General features: G+C 38.4%; 1 protein-coding gene across 1 annotated transcript in view; it reads right to left on the bottom strand.

Moving 5' to 3' along the window:
* The window catches only part of TRIM33 (tripartite motif containing 33), a 179,926-nt gene that overhangs the window by 58,774 nt on the left and 102,561 nt on the right, over window positions 1-18,591 (bottom strand). Inside the window, exons 2-4 of the mRNA XM_007948924.2 lie at window positions 14,604-14,722; window positions 14,219-14,363; window positions 13,920-14,052 (exon numbers count right to left, since the gene is read on the bottom strand). Of these exons, the coding sequence (XP_007947115.1) occupies window positions 13,920-14,052; window positions 14,219-14,363; window positions 14,604-14,722 (397 nt within the window). The remainder of the gene's footprint in view (window positions 1-13,919; window positions 14,053-14,218; window positions 14,364-14,603; window positions 14,723-18,591) is intronic.

Raw genomic sequence — 18,591 nt, 5'->3', positions numbered from 1 at the left:
TGTGGTAAACTGTGGTCAATGTCATGAGACAAAGTATATGTGAACTGCTGTATGGAAAGTGAATTTGCTTTGTAAATCTTCACCCAAATCACAATTTAAAAAAAAGAGAGAGATAACTTTATCATTAAAAAAAAAAAAGATGCTCAGGCTCAGTTTCTGTAAATCCAAAGATGTTCACTTATAAGCAACAAATCCAGAACATAAGGATCACAGAAAAGTACAAAGTTAAAAGGGAAGGAAAAATATATACCACATAATTTTATTAGCCAATAGAAAATTGGCAGGCAAAACAGACTTTAAGGCTAGTATGACTGAAGATTTAAAGGTCAACTCACTAGTTCAATTCAGCAGTGAAATGATTTTAAATATGTATGCTCCCATTAACACAGTTTCAAAAAAAGGGGAGAAAATAGTGATAAAATAAAAATAATTTAAGAAATCCAGAATCACAGTGTAAGATTTTAAAGCATCTCTCTCAGTCACAGACCTAGCAGAAAAGAAAACTAAGGATTATAAGAACACACATTTAACATTAATGAGGACATACATAGAACACTATATCCCCAAAGCAGCATGCATTTATTCAAATACACACAGAAGCTTTTGAAGAAAATGATCTTGTACTAGGCCAGAGGTAAACAAACTTCTTCTATAAAAGAGCCAGATGAAAAATATTTTCAAGTTTGTGGGGCATACGGTCTCTGTTCCAACTACTCAACCTTTTCTTTGGTTTTGTAATAGAGATTAGCCAAAGTAGCACAGGTGGATTTGTCCCATGGGCCATAGTTTGCCAAAGGATATGTTGTTGTTGTTAGTTATCATCAAGATTGTTCTGAGTCATAGCAACTCTATGTACAAGAGTGAAACACTGCTTGGTCCTGTGCCATTTTTACAATCATTGCTTTGTATGAGTTCACTGTTGCAGCCACTGTGTCAATTCATCTTGTTGAGAATCATCATCTTCTTGACTGACCCTCTACTAAGCATGATGTCCTTCTCCAGGGACTGGTCCCTCCTGATAACATGTTCAAAATATGTAAGACAAAGTCTCACTTCATCTGGCTATACACCTTCTAAGACATATTTGTTCATTCTTCTGGCAATCCATGGTGTATTCAACATTCTTCACCAACACCGTAATTCAAAGGCATCTATTCTTCTTTGGACTTCTGCCAATGGCTATCCTAAGCTGTAAAGCAAGTATTAACAAATGCCAAAGGACTAAAATCCCACAAACCACACTATCTAACCACAATGCATGTAAAAGTCTGTAACAAACAGGTAAGTTTTCTATGTGCTTAAAAGTTAAAAAACTACATTAATCTATAACTGATTCATTGTTCAAAGAAGAAATTACTATAGAAGCTAGAAAATATTTTGTACTGAATGACTAAAGCACTAAAATTTGAGATATGGCTAAAGTACACTTAACAGAAATTTTCCATATATTAGGAGAGGGAAAGGACAAAATTTAAAAATTCACTCAAAGAGGTATGAAAAAGAAAATTAAAACCAGGAATTAAGATGAGCACAGAGAATAACAAGGATAATATACAGTTTATTGGAAATCAACAAAGCCAATAGTCGTTCTTTGAAAAGACTAGTATTGGCAAACCTCTGAAAAGACTGATCAAGAAAAACTATTATCAGGAATGAAAGATCATCAATACAGATCTAAAGATATTAATAAAACCTGATGTCAAGAAATTTGAAATTTTAGATAAAATAGACAAATTTAAGAGTAACAAAACTTACATAAGAAAAAAACCTAAACTATAAAAAAATCTGAATTCGTAGTTAAAATATGGTTTAACTAAGCAATTCATATTCAAAATACATGTCCTAGATAACACATGCACACAAATCCCAGTGAACATATGAAGGAATGTTAATGGTATTTTTAGGCACAACCAGAAACTAGAAACAACCCAAATGACAGTCAACAGGAGAAAGGGTAAATTATAACAAAGAGGTTCCTAAACTTTCTTGGCTCATGATGGCATTAGTGTCTCAGCACTTTTTTCACAGCACTTAAGACCAAAAGAAATACTTAATTAACTGTGTTACTTATTAAGTACTTAAGTTCAAACAACCACAAAAAAAAAAAAAAAAGTTTTTCTATTGGGAGAAAGTAGGAGGGAAGCTGTTGCATTGTGGTAAATTGTGGTCAATGTCATAAGACAAAGTGTATGTGAACTGCTGTATGGAAAATGTATTTGCTCTGTAAATTTTCACCTAAATCACAATTTTTTAAAAAAGTGTTTTCTTTTTCATTTTAGTTATTCGTTACATTTTATTTGTTAATAAATGGATAAATATAAAAATGACTAGGGATTTTTTCTCTCCATCTCATGATTTCCTTAAAAGACAACTAAGTATTTTTTTAAAAAAAAAAAAGTATTGTAAGATAAGGTTTATATGATTATGTAAGTTAAAAAAAATGAATATATGAAATATCTAAATTTGTGTCCAATACTGTTCTAGGTTGTATGAATTCATTAATGAATAAAACAGAGACCTCTACCCTCAGTAAGGTTACCCTCCAATGGAAAGTACACACAAAAGAGTTGTTGTTGTTATATATGCCTGGCAACCTACTTCTGAAAAAAAACAGCCATTAAAAATCCCTATGGCTGGTGGGTTTGAACCACCAGCCTTCTTGTGAGCAGTCAAATGCCTTAGGCAGTCCACCACCAGAGTTTTTTTTTTTAATAGAGTAACAAAAGGCCACATATTATATGATTCCATTTATGTAAGATGGTCAAAACAGGCAAATCTCTAGAGACAGATAATAAAGGACTGGTTTCCTAAGGCTTGGAGGTATGGCAGAAAAATGAAGAGTGACAACTGATGGGTATGGGATTGCTTTTCAGGTGATAAAAATGTTATAAAATTTATCATCATAATGGTTGTGCAACTCTGTGAATATACTTAAAAACACCAACTTGTATACTTTAAGTAGGTGAATTGTACGTTATGTGAATTTTATCTCAATAAAGTTGTTATTTTTAAAAAAAAAAACCTACAGAGTAAAGCTCTACCTGACAAACAAAGGGTGGCTATAATTCAGAATCAACTCAACGACAATTGTTATGTGACATAAACAATATTTTTTGAATATATGAAACATCTAACATTTCATAAGTGTCCAATACTGTTCTAGGTTCTATGAATTCATTAATGAATAAAACAGAGACCTCTACCCTCAGTAAGGTTACCCTCCAATGGAAAGTACACACAAAAGAGTTGTTATTGTTGTTGTTATATGCCGTTGAGTTGAACCTGACTCATAGCGACCTCTCCTTGGGTTTATGAGGCAGTATCACTATGGAAATAGATTGCCCAACCTTCCTTCCGAGGAGTGGCTGGTGGGTTTGAACCGCCAGCCTTCTGGTTAGCAGTCAAGTGCCTTAGGCACTATGCTACCACTATAAACTATATAAAGCATGTTTAGAAGGCAGTAAGTGCTGTGTAATAATAAAGCAGGATAAGGAAGACTGGCAGTGAATGAGCAAACTGCAATTATAAATAGGGTGATCAGAGTAGGTCTCATTGAGATAACTGACATCACTCAAAGACTGGAAAGATGTGACAAAGTCAGCTATGCAAACAAGTGGAGCAGAAAAATTCCAGGCAGAGAAAACAGCTAATATAATAAAGCACCAGCATCCTTGGCATGTTTCAGTAACAGCAAGGAAGCCAGTATAGATGTAGCAGATAAGTAAAGGTGAGAGTAGTAGTAAATGAAGCTGTGGTATAGGCTACTGGAAGGACTCTGACTAAACTGGAGAGTCTGATTTTGACAAAGAGGGTGACATAGACTAACTAAAGATTCACTCTAGCAGCTGTGTTAATAAACTGAAAGAGGTGGGATGAGGGTGGTGGTGTTAAAAATAGAAGCACAGAAACCATTTAAGAGTCTACTGAGTAATCTTGGGCAAGAAATGGTGGCTTACACCAAGCTGGTAGCAGGAGAGGGGATAAGAAGTTGTGGGATTCTGAGGATGTATTTCAAAGATGAAGCCAAAAAGATTTCCCAAAAGTATGTATTTAGGTACGAGAAAAGACTAAAATCAAAGATGATGTCCAAATATCTAGCCCATGCAACTGAAAATATGCAACTGCCATTAATTGGAGTGGATGAAGGCTGCCAGTGAAAAAGGTTTGGAAAAAGTGACAAAGAAATTAGTTTTGGATATGCTTCAGTTGAGAAAAAGACAAGTAGAGATGTCAGAATTTATAAGATCAAGCATTTTCCACTTTTTCAAAGTTCATTTTACGTCAATTCACATTAATGAAAGACCTACATTAGTACTTGTTTTTGCTAACTGAAAGAAATTCAACAGGATATTTACTTTTACGAAAACAGGCAAAAGGCAAAATTAGCAGTCAGCATTTGTTCTGCAATAAGCCATTAAAGAGGCAGAATGCACCCAGAGCATTAAAGAGTGGCATCACCAAGTTCCTTCCCCAGGAACCACACTCAGCATCTCGGCATCAAGCTTTGAACTACATCTGTAAACACTATATACTAGTGTTATTTTAAATGCATGTGTTACTTGGCACACTTTGGTAGGTTATTTTTTGGGTCTGAGAATGCTAAAAATTTTTCCCATATAAATTAATGATAATGGCTTCTCTGCCTTATACCAACCATTTCAGCTGACTTTTCATAGGCACACTCTACTTTGATAGCAAGAGAGGCATATTCTCAAACTCTGAACAGTTTACTGAGCTAGAGATATAAATGAGGACATCAATGGCATATATATGTTATTTAAAGCCATAGACTAAAGGAAATCACTCAATACCTATGGGTTTAGGTAAAGGTAACAGACAAAGCACAGTACATCTAATATTAAGAAGTCCAGAACATGACCAAAGGAGACTAAGAAGGAATAACTGGTATAGTAAGAGGAAAATGGAAGGAATTGGTATCCTGGAAGCCATATGAATAAAGTTTATCAAGAGAATGATGAATCATGTCAAATGTACTAAAGATGACAACTGAGAAAAGGAATGACAGAATGCTATCAGTGAAAGGTATATACATTTAAGAGAGGAAAAGAATTAGAGCCTGTTATAAACAATTCCTTCAAAAAGTTTTCCTGTAATGAAAACTTTGAATAGTTTTATTCAACTTTGAATAGATGAATATGAACAGTTGCTGGCAAGGGAGGTAGGTTAAAGAGAAAGTTTTGTTTTCCTGTTTTTAAAGTTTGGGATGGGGAGTGAGGGGGTGGGGAGGAATAGCAGCATATTTGTTTTCTAAATGAGTACTTGCTAGACTGAAAAACTGACAATTTGGCAGAGAGAAGAATAAATTGCTGAAGCAATGCCTGGCTACATGAGAAGGAATGTAATCTCATGTGTAAGTGGAGAAACTGTGTAATATAGGAAGAGAGTTCAAGCAAGGTGACATATTAATGTAGAGATGTGGGTGTAGGTGCTTGGTAGATAAGTAGATGTGGTAGTGGGAGTTTGCAATGTATTATCTGGGAGTGAAGATCAAGAACAAAGTGTTGGAGAAAATGTATGAATGCACTGTATGAAACTACCAGGCAACATTAAGAGACTAGTTGAAGAATATGGTCATGAAGTGAAAATGAGACCAGTTGGTATCATTTTATGTATTTTTCTCCTGTCATGTTCAGCTGCACAGGCAAAGCATGGTATAATGGAAGTTGGATTAAATCAGAACTGATCTGGTTTTGCCAAGTTCAACAAAATGAGTCTGTAAAGAGTTGAGGCTATAGGAGCTTTAGTAGCATAGCGCCTAAGGCACTTGACTGCTAACCAGAAGGATGGCGATTCAAATCCACCAGCCACTCCTCGGAAGGAAGGTTGGGGCAATCTACTTCCATAGTGATATTGCCTCAGGAATCCAAGGAGGGGTCACTATGAGTTGGGTCCAACTCAATGGCACCTAACAACAACAACAACAAAAGAGTCAATGCCAAATGTAGAGGAGTGATTAAAATGATCAGCCATAAAATAAAGCTGAGATTGCAAGCAGCCACCTAGATACAACGATGGGTCTCTCCTCGTCCAGAGCAAAGAAGAATGAAATAATGATTCATGGAAACAATTAGTCCTACCAACTGGTACACCAATGTTATCCGCAGCCTATGTGATTATGAAACCAGAAGAACTAGATGGTGCCCGACTACCACTGTCAATCACTCAGAGAGGGATCTATGTAAGAGACCCTGGGTAGAGGGGGAAAACAATGTGGAACAAAACTCAAAATCATTTGGAGAAAAAACAAAAAAGGTGGGGACCAGGTTTGCTGGTCTGAGAGAGCCTGGTGGAACCACTGAGACTAGGGCCTTTAGCTGCTCTTCAGGTTTGGAATTGAACTCATACCTGTGGCTTCCAATCAAACAAAAGACAGGCATATGAGTTGAACATTTACCTGAGACAGATACACTCCTTGGAGAGAACAATCATGAGAGAAAGAAAGGCTGTTTATACACAGGGAGACAGCTCAGGGGCAGGAGTACATGAAGGGATGGACACAGGGAAAAGGTTAACTATCGGGAGGAAGTGGAAGGGGAGCTGTTGCACTGTAGTCAATGTCATGAGACAAAGTGTATGTGAACTGTTGTATGACAAGTGAATTTGTTCTGTAAATTTTCACCCAAATCACAATTAAAAAATAAAATAAATGAATAAAGCTGAGAAAGGCAGAAGAGAGCATACAAATGGATTGGAGGGAGGAGGGGGTAGTTACAGCACCATCAATTTCTTAATGTGGCCCTTCTAGTCACAGTCTTTGTAACTCTCACCAAATGACTGGGTGGAACTATGGAATGTGGTGCTTGTGGCCCAGCAAGAGGACTGATGGCCACTGCAAGGAATTATCGGACCCAGCAGAGAAGTGGATGAGTGTTATAAGAGGGACAGCTAGTGTTAAAACTCGTTTTAAAAAAATAATAAAGGGTTGGAGGGTAGAGGCATGTCTGATCTCCACCTCAGTGGAATCAGCCCTGGGTTGTTGATCTTGATCCTCCTCCCTTTTGAAGACAGAGGTCAGATGTCTCTGCCACACCATCTTTACAGGAGTGGAACAACAGATTAAAGGTCACAAGGTGGCTGAATAATTGTGGAAGTCTGGTACTAACTAGAATAAGCTGGAATGATGGGAGATGGTGGTCAAAGAGTATAATGCTTGAAAATACAATTATTGGATACAACGGGGTCATGTTGTCAGAAGGGACCATTCCCTGGAGAAGGATATTATGTTTGGTAAAGTAGAAGGTCCGTGAAAAAGGGGAAGACCCTCAATGAGATCGATTGATACCATGCTGCAACGATGGGCTCAGGTACATCAAGGATTGTGAGGCTGGCACAAGATCGAGTAGTGTTCCATTCTGTTGTACATAGGGTCACTCTGAGTTGAAGCCAACTCAATGGCACCTAACAATAACAGTATATGATCATGGGTAAAAGTGGCTTAAAGAATGTAAAGAACAAAAATATTACAAAGGAACTCAAAGAACACAAAGACTAGGGTGTCTGAAAGATCAATTCTGTGTGTATTAAAATTGCCAGGTACTAAGACAACAGTAGTATTCTACAGAGTATCACTAAGTTAAAAACTAGAATTTTTAAGAAATGAAAGGGAATGGCTTCTTAAGACAATGAGGGGTTATTGGTGATATAATCAGGTAACTTTAGATTAAAAACTGGAGATTTTTAGGGAGAAAGGAGGTAAAATGGTCTATCTCACAACTCTAGGTCCAGTGATAAGAGGTAGGAGTATAGGGGAGCAGGGGGAGCAGAATACTTAAGAGGAAGCAGTGTCCCAGAGCTCTGTTTCCACTACAGAAAAGAATACACATAGACACACACAAAAAAAAGTTTGAAGATAGAGATTCTGCTACTGACAGAAGGTGAATTCCAAAGAACACTGTCAGAAAAGGACAGAACTGAGCACTTGCAGAGCCTTATGAGAGGTGGGAAAGGCCCTGAGTATGTGAAAGTTTCCTCTGGTGACACACAAACAGGGATAAAGGACACATAATAAGATTAGTGCCAGTAGATGTGTGGGCAATAATGATGGAGAGGCTGCAAATGCTGATGGTAAAAAAGGGGAGAATTTACAACTTCCTCTTGCGTCCTATCAATGGAAAAGAAATAGGAGGCAAAGTTTCTGAATACTTACATGCTAAAAAGCAGTTCTTTATGTTACCCTTATATAGTCTAGCTAGCTAAAGAAGTCTAGGTTGGAACTCATCCATTTACCCCTTCTGCTCAGATTACTGAAGTCATCATTCCAGTGTCTTCTAGTTCCTGGTACTGCTATTTTTAAAGATCCTACTTTGATTCCCATTTCATTGCAGGTGACCTACTTCCTCTTTAAAAAGACCACCAAAGGTTCCAATCTATAACTTACTATGATTTCATGATACCTATCTTGATACAGGTCTTTTTTGCAATCATTGTGCTGTGTACACTGAGTAGGCCATTTCAACCTGGTGACTATGTTTTCAGGGGAATTTCTTGAATTGGGTATTTGATGATTTTCTTTCCAATATTTTCTTTTTTTTGTGATTCATAATGGCTGGTTATCTTGGATCTCTTATAATTTTATCTTTTCTCTTTGTAGTTTATTTTCAAGGAGATTACCTCGAATTTATCTACCAAGCCTCTAAATTCATCTTTTATTTCAGCTATCATACTTCCAATAGCTCTTTCTTATTTTGATTATTTCTTTTGCAAACATTTTGCTCTGCTTTGTGACCAATAGCTCCTGAATCTTTCATAACGGTCATAATTTTGCTTTATTTTTTATTTCCTTTTGTTTCTACATTCTCTTATGTCCTTTCATGACTATTTTTCCCCCCTTCTCCAGGGTATTTTGGTCTCTTTCATGTAAGTGGGCTGTGTCAATCAGACCTGTTCACAATTGTTAATAGAAAATATGACTAACAATAGTTCATATAACAAAAAGACTAGAGGTAGATAGTTGTAGCATTAGTTCAACAGTTCAACATCAAACTTAGAAGCTCTCAAAGTTTCTCAAGCTTTTCTTTCATAAGCATACAATGGTGTTAAGAGTTCCAGACACAACATCCAAATTCAAAGCAGGAAGATGCAGAAAAACGCTGAAACTAAAAACATTTGTTCCTTTTATCAGGAAAGCAAAATCTACGCCTGGCAAATTCTGCTTATTATTTTATGAGCCTGAACTGCCAGGAAGGTTGACAGAGGAAATACTTAGTTTTTCTAGCCTCTATATTTAAAGCTAGGTAAGAAAGGTGGAGAATGAGAATTCTCAATCTATCCCACAATGACTCTCCTCAGATGTAAGGTGCTCCTTGATCACACATACGTATTTAAATATAAAATACATAAAAGCTGCTTAGAAGCTATGTGTGAGAGCAGAGCTTATCACCTAGTAGGTTTCTCTGCAAAGCAATCTGGGAAAGACTCAGTTTTTTAACTGGAAATGAACCCCAAATGTCAGTATTCAAAGGTTTCCTCTAATCATTCACTATTTCTAGAGAGTGAAAAAGGCTATAGCTGGGGAAGAGGGAGAAAATGGAATAGAAAAATGTCAATCTGAAAGCAAGTCAGAGGAAGGGAAGGTCCCATGGTTTAAGGTAGAGATTAATCACCTTGATTTCAGCCAAGTATCTCACACCCAAGTGCCATATGGGCCTAATATCCCTAAGATCAGATATTGCAAATTTAGAGGTCTCCAAGACCACCTTCAGGATGCATAATTCCCTGGAACTCTTTCTTTATAATGTTATATAGCTCAGTTTTTTCCTTATTTATTAACCCAGCCTAGGTTTGTGTCTTTTACTGATCATTTTTTAAATTCTTGAATGTATTTTATTCTTTAAAAGTATTCTAATTACCATATTTCTTTTTGTCTTTATTAATTCTTCCTGTATTTTTATATTTCCTGTATTTTATATTTATTGTACTTTTCTTAGATTCTTATGTTAAATAACCTGGGCAGGAACCACTCATGACATTCCACCAGCAACTAAAAATAAACTGCTATCATTGTCTATCTGAAGAAGAACTAAACAAGCAGTTCAGCATTAAGTTGGTCTACTTGAATTTTGGAGGATACATATTCCCCACCTGGGAATACTGCTAGTTCACATTCATAAAATTACCCATGTTGTTGTTGTTGTTGTCATGTGCCATCAAGTAAACCCCGACTCATAGTGACCTCTCCTTGGGTTTCTGAGAAAGTATCACTACAGGAGTAGACTGCCCAACCTTCCTTCCAAGGAGTGGCTGGGGGCTTTGAACCACCAGCCTTCTGGTTAGCAGTCAAGTGCCTTAGGCACTATGCTACCAGAGCTCCTAAAATTACCCAAAAGAAGGCCATATTTGGGTAGAACAATGTGGAACAAAACTCAGAATCATTTAAAAAAAAAAAAAAAGACCAGATTTGCTGGTCTGCTAGAGCCTGGTGGAACCACTGAGACAATAGCCCCTAGCTGCTCTTCAGGTCTGGAATTGAACCCACTCCTGTGGCTTCCAGCCAAACAACAGACAAGTATATGAACTGAACATTTACATTAGGTAAATACACTCCCTGGAGAGATCAGTCATGGGAGAATAGAAGGGCTGTGTATGCACAGGGAGACAGATTGGGGGGGGGGGGGAGTGCATGGGAGGGAAAGACACAGGGCAAGAGGTAACTACTGGGAGGAAGTGGGAAGGGAGGTGTTGCATTGTGGGAAATTGCAGTCAATGTCATGAGACATAGTGTATGTGAGTGAGCTGCTGTATGAAAAGTGAATTTGCTCTGGAAACTTTCACCCAAATCACAATTAAAAATCAAAAAGAAGAAGGCCATATTTGAACAAAAGCAAGCCATGGCAGAATTGCAAAAATTTGGTGTCTGTGACCATGTCCTATGTCATCCCCTGCCCCTTCCAGCTTTGGGCTTCTGTGATCCAAATATGACTTTGGAAGCATTTGCAATGGACTTACCCAGACTAGAGTTTACGTCAAAAGCCTGTGTGTGCCACCCAGCAGCAACTGCTGGGAGTATGGAGTAGAAAATTTCCAGATGCCACTGTATAGCATAATATATTTGAGAAACAATTTAAGTCGCTATTTAGCATTAATTCAGACTGCCCCTATGACTAAAGGACATAAAATAATGCTGAAGCCTGGAATATCAATAATGTCTTGGATGATGTCAGAGAAAAACTCTTAATAAGGACAGCAATATCCAAAAAAGTTCCTTATGGAAATGGAAATGGTTTATTCAAAATTAGACTTCTTTTTGGGGGGGGGGGGACAGATGGTGCAAAGAAGTACTATTCACAAGCTGGTAGCCTCTTTTTCCCTAGTGCCAACTCTGAAACCTCTCTAAATGGGCTGTTGGATCCTATGATCACATAGGTTGACCAACAAAGGCCTGCTTAATGTACAGATGGCAGTTTCAAGATGAACGTAGAGCATGCTGTTTGAAAGGACACCACTCTTGAAGAACGTAAAAAGAAACCAGCTCAGGGGTTTGAATTTCATGTTATTTCTCCCCATGTCTGGGATTTCACCAGACTCTAGTTGTTACCAGGAATGAGGATGTCTCATGGACTGTTCACTAATTTTACAGAGATGATGAAGAGAAAGACACTGATTATTATTACTATTGATATTCAATAATGTATGCTATGCTAAACACCTGAATGCCTATCTTTCTCCGGTGAAGCGTTTGGGGGGTTTGAACCACCAGCCTTTTGGTTAGCAGCCAAATACTTAACCTCTTAGTACCAAGGATCCTTACTAAACATTTGAACTGTGACTATACAGGACCACTGAAGGATGTTAAGAAAAGGCAACTACACTTTAGCAAAATAATTCTAGTAGCAACGTGGGCAGAATAAACCTGAAATGATAAAACTCAAAGCAGAGAGGCCAATTTGTAAATCTGTCACCAAAGAAGAACCTAAGCTTTCAAATCCAATGACATGTGTTCTGCAATAATCCATCCAGGGAAAATATAATGGACATGTGAACTAAGAGAAGGGAGTTAACACTCAAGAGACAATTATAATTTGGATATAAGAAGTGAAAGAAAGGGAAAGATCATGATTAAACTTCAAGGGATTTAGGAGATGAAGCTCCATCTTAATTTTCATTCTATCTCTTACCAATGAAAAAAGCTTTAAAAAGCCTAAGCATTCAAAAATCTGAATGGAGCTATGAGAAAGGGAATCTAATGTTTTACTGAATTCATTAGAAGGAAATCAAAGGCAAGAAATGGCCCTGTGGTGAAGGCATCCACAAGCTGAGACATCTGACAGGTGTCTCAAAAAAATACCAAAAACTAATACTTCTATGTGGTCAAGTCAGCTTGAGATATTCTATATACAGTATTTTGTATATCCTATATTCTCTACACAACACAAGACAATGAACACATGGGTTAAGAGGAGATCTAGAGTCCCACTACCTGTGTTCAAATCCTGACTCTACTACTTGACGTGAGACCTTGTACAGATTATTAAAGCTTTCTGTGAGTAGGCTCTCTCACTTTAAAATAGTGGTAACAACACCTATACACCTATATCTCATAGGTAGGTAGTAGCAATGAAATGAACATAAAGCTTTATTTAGAACAATGCCTTGAACAAAATAAAGTTGTTCTAAGTGTTAGCTATTATTATTATCAGAAGCCCTGGGGGCACAAGGTTAAGCACTCAGCTATCAACCAAAAGCTTGGCCGTTCAAACCCACCTAGCAGTCTGTGGCAAAAAGACCTGGCGATCTGCTCCCTTAAAGATTACAGCCTAGAAAACCTTATGGGGCAACTCTACTGTGTCATGTAGGGTGACTATGATTCAAAAATCAACTCAATAGCACCTAACAATTAGGATTATTACATCCCTTCTTAAGAGAATTCTAATGAACAGTATATTAACAGTTCTAAGAAATCATATAGTTAAGAAATTCATTTATGTGTGGTTAACAACACAACTTTCTTTAATAGTAGAGTCATAAAACCCATTCTCATTCATCTAGCAGAATTTTCTAAGAAAAATAATTTAGAGAATGTTGGACTATGGGTAGATAAGGCATCTTTTTAACAGTAACAGATAGATACCATGGTGGCTGGGAAAATTCCCTGGAGGATGTAGTTATACACCTGACATGGAAGTTGGGGAAACTTCCTGAAGAATGTTGCTACACACCTGACTAGAAATTTTAGTACAGTTCCAGAACACTTCTACTGTTTAAGACTCATGGGAAGCGAATACTACTGAAGTGAAAATAGGATTGAAACACAAACCTATGCTTACTTAGATGCTCAGAATTCCCCGAGGCATTCTATGGATTCTGAATCTAACATAAAAACAGTATATTAATGCTTTGATGTTAAATGGACACCAGTTAGTCATGCCCATGGAACTATTACCTTTTCAGATTACAGGTCTATAGGAGTTCTGGTAGCATAGTGCCTAAGGCACTTGACTGCTAACCAGGAGGCTGGCGGTTCAAACCCACCAGCCACTCCTCGGAAGGAAGGTTGGGCAATCCCACTTCCGTAATGATAACTGCCTCGGAAACCCAAGGAGGGGTCGCTAGGAGTCGGGGCCGACTCGATGGCAAATTAACAACAACAACAACAAGCCTAAATAGCATAATACACTACAAAAAAAAACCTTAAACCAGAGGCATGGCAAGCAAAGAAATAACACAATGCCATTCTTGCAAAGCCAAACGCACTTAATGATACACCTTTAACAAATATTCATAAAATAATTTAGTATGAATGTGGAATCTATTATATAATTTAAATACATGTATCTTGTTTTAAGAAATAATTTAGATTTACAATCCTAATAAAACTATGGGATGAATATTTACTTTATGGAAAAGTAATTTTATAAGAGGCCTTTATTTTATTTCTTGATAAGCAATTATGATTTCTGTACCTATGTTCTTTGTGTTCCAATAGCTGGCAGTCTCTACATGTCAGTCTATCACATGTTTCACAGAATAGTTTCAACTGTTCTTGTTTGTGTATGGGGCAGAAAACAGGGCGCTGGCCAGATGCTCCAACAGACTCTGTAGCAAAATAAACGAAATATTTTTAAACTAAATATATAACATTGTCTCATTCTGGCAATTCTTAATGATGCTGGTATCTAAGTTTATAAAGAATAAATACAAAATGATACAGAGCCAAAAGAGAGAGGTTAACAGTAATAATGAAAACTACTTGTTATCTTACCTGAAACATCTTCTTTTTTCCTGATCAGGTGATCTTTAGTGAATTTTACTCTTTGATGTGCTTCTATACATGTCTTACATAGCCATTCTCCACATTCTACACAAAAGCCAACTGCACTAGCATTATCTTCACAACTAGTACATACCTAAAATAAAAGAGGAAATATGTACTAGTCCACATTAAATTTACATGATAAAGATCCACAAAAAAGGTTAAAACAGTCTCATTAACCCAGTTTGAAGGTATAAAGCTATCCATTCCTAAAAGACTATTTTCAATTTGAAATACGGAACTATAGCAGAATTACTGGATTCCTTAAGTATGTAAATTTATGTTTAATGTTTGACATCAAGATAGAAATATAAAGAAAAATTGAGAAGCATACCTGTTCTGATTTCTCGTCAGAACTGCTAGGAGCTTCAGATGTATCTTTCACAAAATAATTATCCACAAGGTCTATTTGTCTGCATTCTTGGCGGCATACTGGGCACCGTATTACACCAACTACAACATAAAATAACAACATTAAGAAATATTATTCAGGGAAATTAAGGAAACTGTGCATGATGCCCATATGGAAATCACTCATTCATATGAGACCAAAGAAATTAGATCAAGAGTTAAATATAATAAATAGCTCACTGAGTTATTCCATTGGGGGATAATGATACCCTACCTAGGAATGGAAACAAGCATTAACAAGGTGGGAAAAAAAGTCTTCTTTATTATACTCTGTGGTTGGTTGAATAATGGCTGCCAAAGACATCCAGGACCTAATTCCTGGAACCTGTGAATGTTAACTTATATGACAGCAAAAGTTACCAATGTGATTAGATTAAGGATTTTGAGCAAAGGAGATTATCCTGTATTATCCAGTGGCCCTAAAAGTAATCATGACTGACCTAAAGGAGGGAGGGAAAGGGATATTAGACTACAGAAGAGAAGAAGGCAATGAGATATAGAAGTATAGACTGGAGTGATGCACTCTGAAGATGAAGGGGACACAAGCCAAGAAATAAAGGTGGTAGTGATATGCCTTGGCAACCCAAGGAGGGGTCACTATGAGTCAGATCTGACTCGACGGCATATAACAACAACAACAACACAAGAAGTTAAAAAAGGCAAGGAAATCATTTCCCATTCAGAATCTCCAGAAGGAACAAACCAGGCCAACACCTTGACTTTAGCTAAGTTAAAATGATTTCAGATTTGTAACCTGCAGAGAATAAATGCACTGTCTTAAGCCACCAAGTTCTTGGTTATATGTTACAGCAACAATAAGAAACTAATACACTATCTTAAAAATTCTGCTGATGTGGGAAGAAAGACCATCTGTGCATGCCTTAATCTGCCAGTGTTCTAACACCCACCCCAAAAAATAAATAAGTAAATGATCCTACTGCCACTGAGTCAATTCAGATTCACACTGACCCCTTTTAGAACACAGCAGAAATGCCCCCATGAGATTTCCAAGAATGTAAAAATCATCTGTGTAGTTGCAGATTGCCTCATCTTTATCCCATGGAACAGCTGGTGGGTTTGAACCACTGATGTTATGGTTAGCAGCCAAATGCCAGAGCTCCTTTAAGATACCAGAAGAGATAAATTGCTGAAACAATATATGGAAACCAAATTTAAGAACCAAAAAAACAGGACCATAATCAAGACAACTAACTACTATGTGTCACTCATGGAACTGAGAAAACCAAACCAAACCCATTGACATCAAGTCTGTTCTGACTCACAGCAACCCTACTAACAGAGTAGAAATACGAGTTTCCAAAGCTATAATTATGGAAGCAGATTCATGGGTTCTAACTGCCAACCTTTTGGTTAGTCGTCAAGCGCTTAATCACTGCACCACCAGTGTTTCCTATGGAATTGAGGATACAGCATAAATGACACCATTCTTTCAAAAAGTATTTGGTTAGGGACTACTAGCAATATGGCAGAATAGGCAGACAAGTTACCCAGACTTTCTACAACAAAGAAACAAGAAACCAATTGAAACAGATATAGATGACAGTCCTGGAACCCTAAGCTTCAAAGGGAAGGATAAAGAAGGAGGTTAAATAACTGATAGAAGAAACTGAATTAAAAGAGCAAATAAGGAGACAAATGGAGCTGTGGACTTCCGACTGTTCTAACAGTACAGCCATTTTGAATATTTCCAAGCAGCATTCCAATCAGAGCAGTAACCTGATAATTGGCTGCATGTGCCAAGGCCTGCAGGAGCACCCACACTGGTGCCTGGCAACCAGAAAGGTACACTATTCCCCTTCCTCTCCTTGTACCTCACATCTTCCCAGTGAACAAGGGGAAGGCCATCTCCCATTCCCACCAATCTTCTGGACAGGCAAGAAGTCCATCCCAGGCTGGGAGCTCTGCCACCAGACACCTTCTGGACAGGCAGGAATCGGTTCAAGGACCAGGTGCTTGGCACTCAGCCACTTTTTGGGCCAAAAGGAACATTTATAGGATACAAGACCCCTGCTCGCAGGTATCTTCAAGCCAGCAGGAATGCCATCTAGAATCACATGCCCTGACTGCAGCTGCCTTCTATGTAGGCAAGAACTAGTTCTGGGACCAGGCACCCAGATCCCAGTCAGCTTTGGGCTAACAGTAACTTTGTCTGGAACAGGCATGCAACACTCAGCTGCTTTTCGGGACAGCAGGAATTTTCCTGGGAACAAGGCCCTGTGTCCAGTTGTCTTTTGGGATGGCAGTAACTTCTGAGACCAGACACCGTGCCCACAGCTGCTTTTTGGGCTGGTAGGAACTTTTTTGGGTCCAGGCATCCAGCAACCAGACATCTACAGTGCCAGCAGGAACTCTATTAGAGATCCAGTGCCCTGCTCCAAGTTGCCTTCTGGGTCAACAGGAACTAGTTCCAGGACCAAGTGCCCTGTTTCTAGCTGCCTTTTGGGCCAGCAGGCACTTTTTCTGGGATTAGGAGCCCTACACCCAGATGCCTTTTGGGATGGCAAAAACTTCTTCTGGGAACTGAGGCCTTGTACCCAGACACCTTTTGGGACAGAACGAACTTTTTCTAGGACCAGATGCCTGCTCTAGCTGCTTCTGGGACCAGCAGGAACTCCTCTGGAACCAAGTGCCTTGCTTCCAACCGCCTTTTGGGTCAATAGGAACTATTTCCAGGTACAGGCACCCTGGTCCCAGCTGCATTTTGAGGCAGAAGGGACATTTTCTGGGACCATGCAATCTATGCCAAGCCAGATTTTTGGACAGCAGAAATTCTTCTGGGACTGGATGCCCTGTGCCCAGGTGTCTTCTGGGGCAGCAGGAACTCCTGGAGTTAGGAGCCCTGCCGCCAGCTGCCTTTTGGGTTATCATGAACTCCTTGTGGAACCAGGTGCCCTGCCTGGTTATCAGGAAGTATCAGGAAGCCTGCCCGGGTAACCAAGGCCTTCTCCCCCAAGACCAATTTTTCCTTTAATTTTTTTTTTTCCTCCTTTCTATTTATTCTTTTCTTTCCCTTCCCTGGTTCTGGTCATCTATTCGCCCTCCCCCACTGCCATTTCCTTCTTCCCTTTGCTCATTTCCCTTTCTCTCTTTTCATTTTCTACATACCTTGTGTTTCTTTTTCTGTTTTTCTTTTACTATTCTGTTTCTGTTGCTAACTTTTCTTTCTCCCCTTTTACCAAATTTTGGGATTATTTTTTCCCTTCCATTTTGTCCTTTTCCTGTTTTTCATTTTATCATTTTACTTATCATTTATTTTTTATTGTGTGTGGTTCTTGTTTATTATGCTGTTTGTTATTCTCTTGGTTTTGTTTTTGTGGTAGGCTTTTTTTGTTTGTTTGTGGTTTTAGTCACACCGGGTAGGAGACAGCAACAGTCCCCACACAGCCCTATCACATCAAAATCTCCTATAGACCCACCAACTGGGCGAGAGACACCACCTGCTTCTGCACCAAGTGCTCAATGGCAGACAGCAGCCAATATCAGCCCAACCCACCCGCAAATGCTCTACATGAACAGCTAACAGAGATCTGTGTACACATTTTCAACCTCTATCACACCCACCAGGAGACAGATGGTGGGTACTTGAGTGCTGTCAAACTACTGAACAGCTTAGCACAGCAGCCCTGATCACTCAGATATAAAGGGGGGAAGGGGAGGAACCTAGGTGAATCACAGCAATATACAATAACCAATTAAAAACAAATACAATGATATCACAATGTCTAGAAACAACTAACAATCCCAGTTCACACAAAGAAGCAAGATGAACTGGTACAAACAAGGGACCAAAACAGAGTCAGAAAACATCCCTGATGAAGAAGTGGCATTGGAACTACCTGATATGGATTTCAGAAGAATTTGGTACCTTCAACAGATTGGGGGGGGGGGGG

Source organism: Orycteropus afer, unplaced genomic scaffold (assembly GCF_000298275.1).
Source record: "Orycteropus afer afer isolate SDZICR_OR568_19922 unplaced genomic scaffold, OryAfe1.0 scaffold00010, whole genome shotgun sequence".
Lineage (NCBI taxonomy): Eukaryota > Metazoa > Chordata > Mammalia > Tubulidentata > Orycteropodidae > Orycteropus > Orycteropus afer.
The sequence above is the reverse complement of the archived record's forward strand: the minus strand, read 5'-3'. Positions and strand labels throughout refer to the sequence as shown.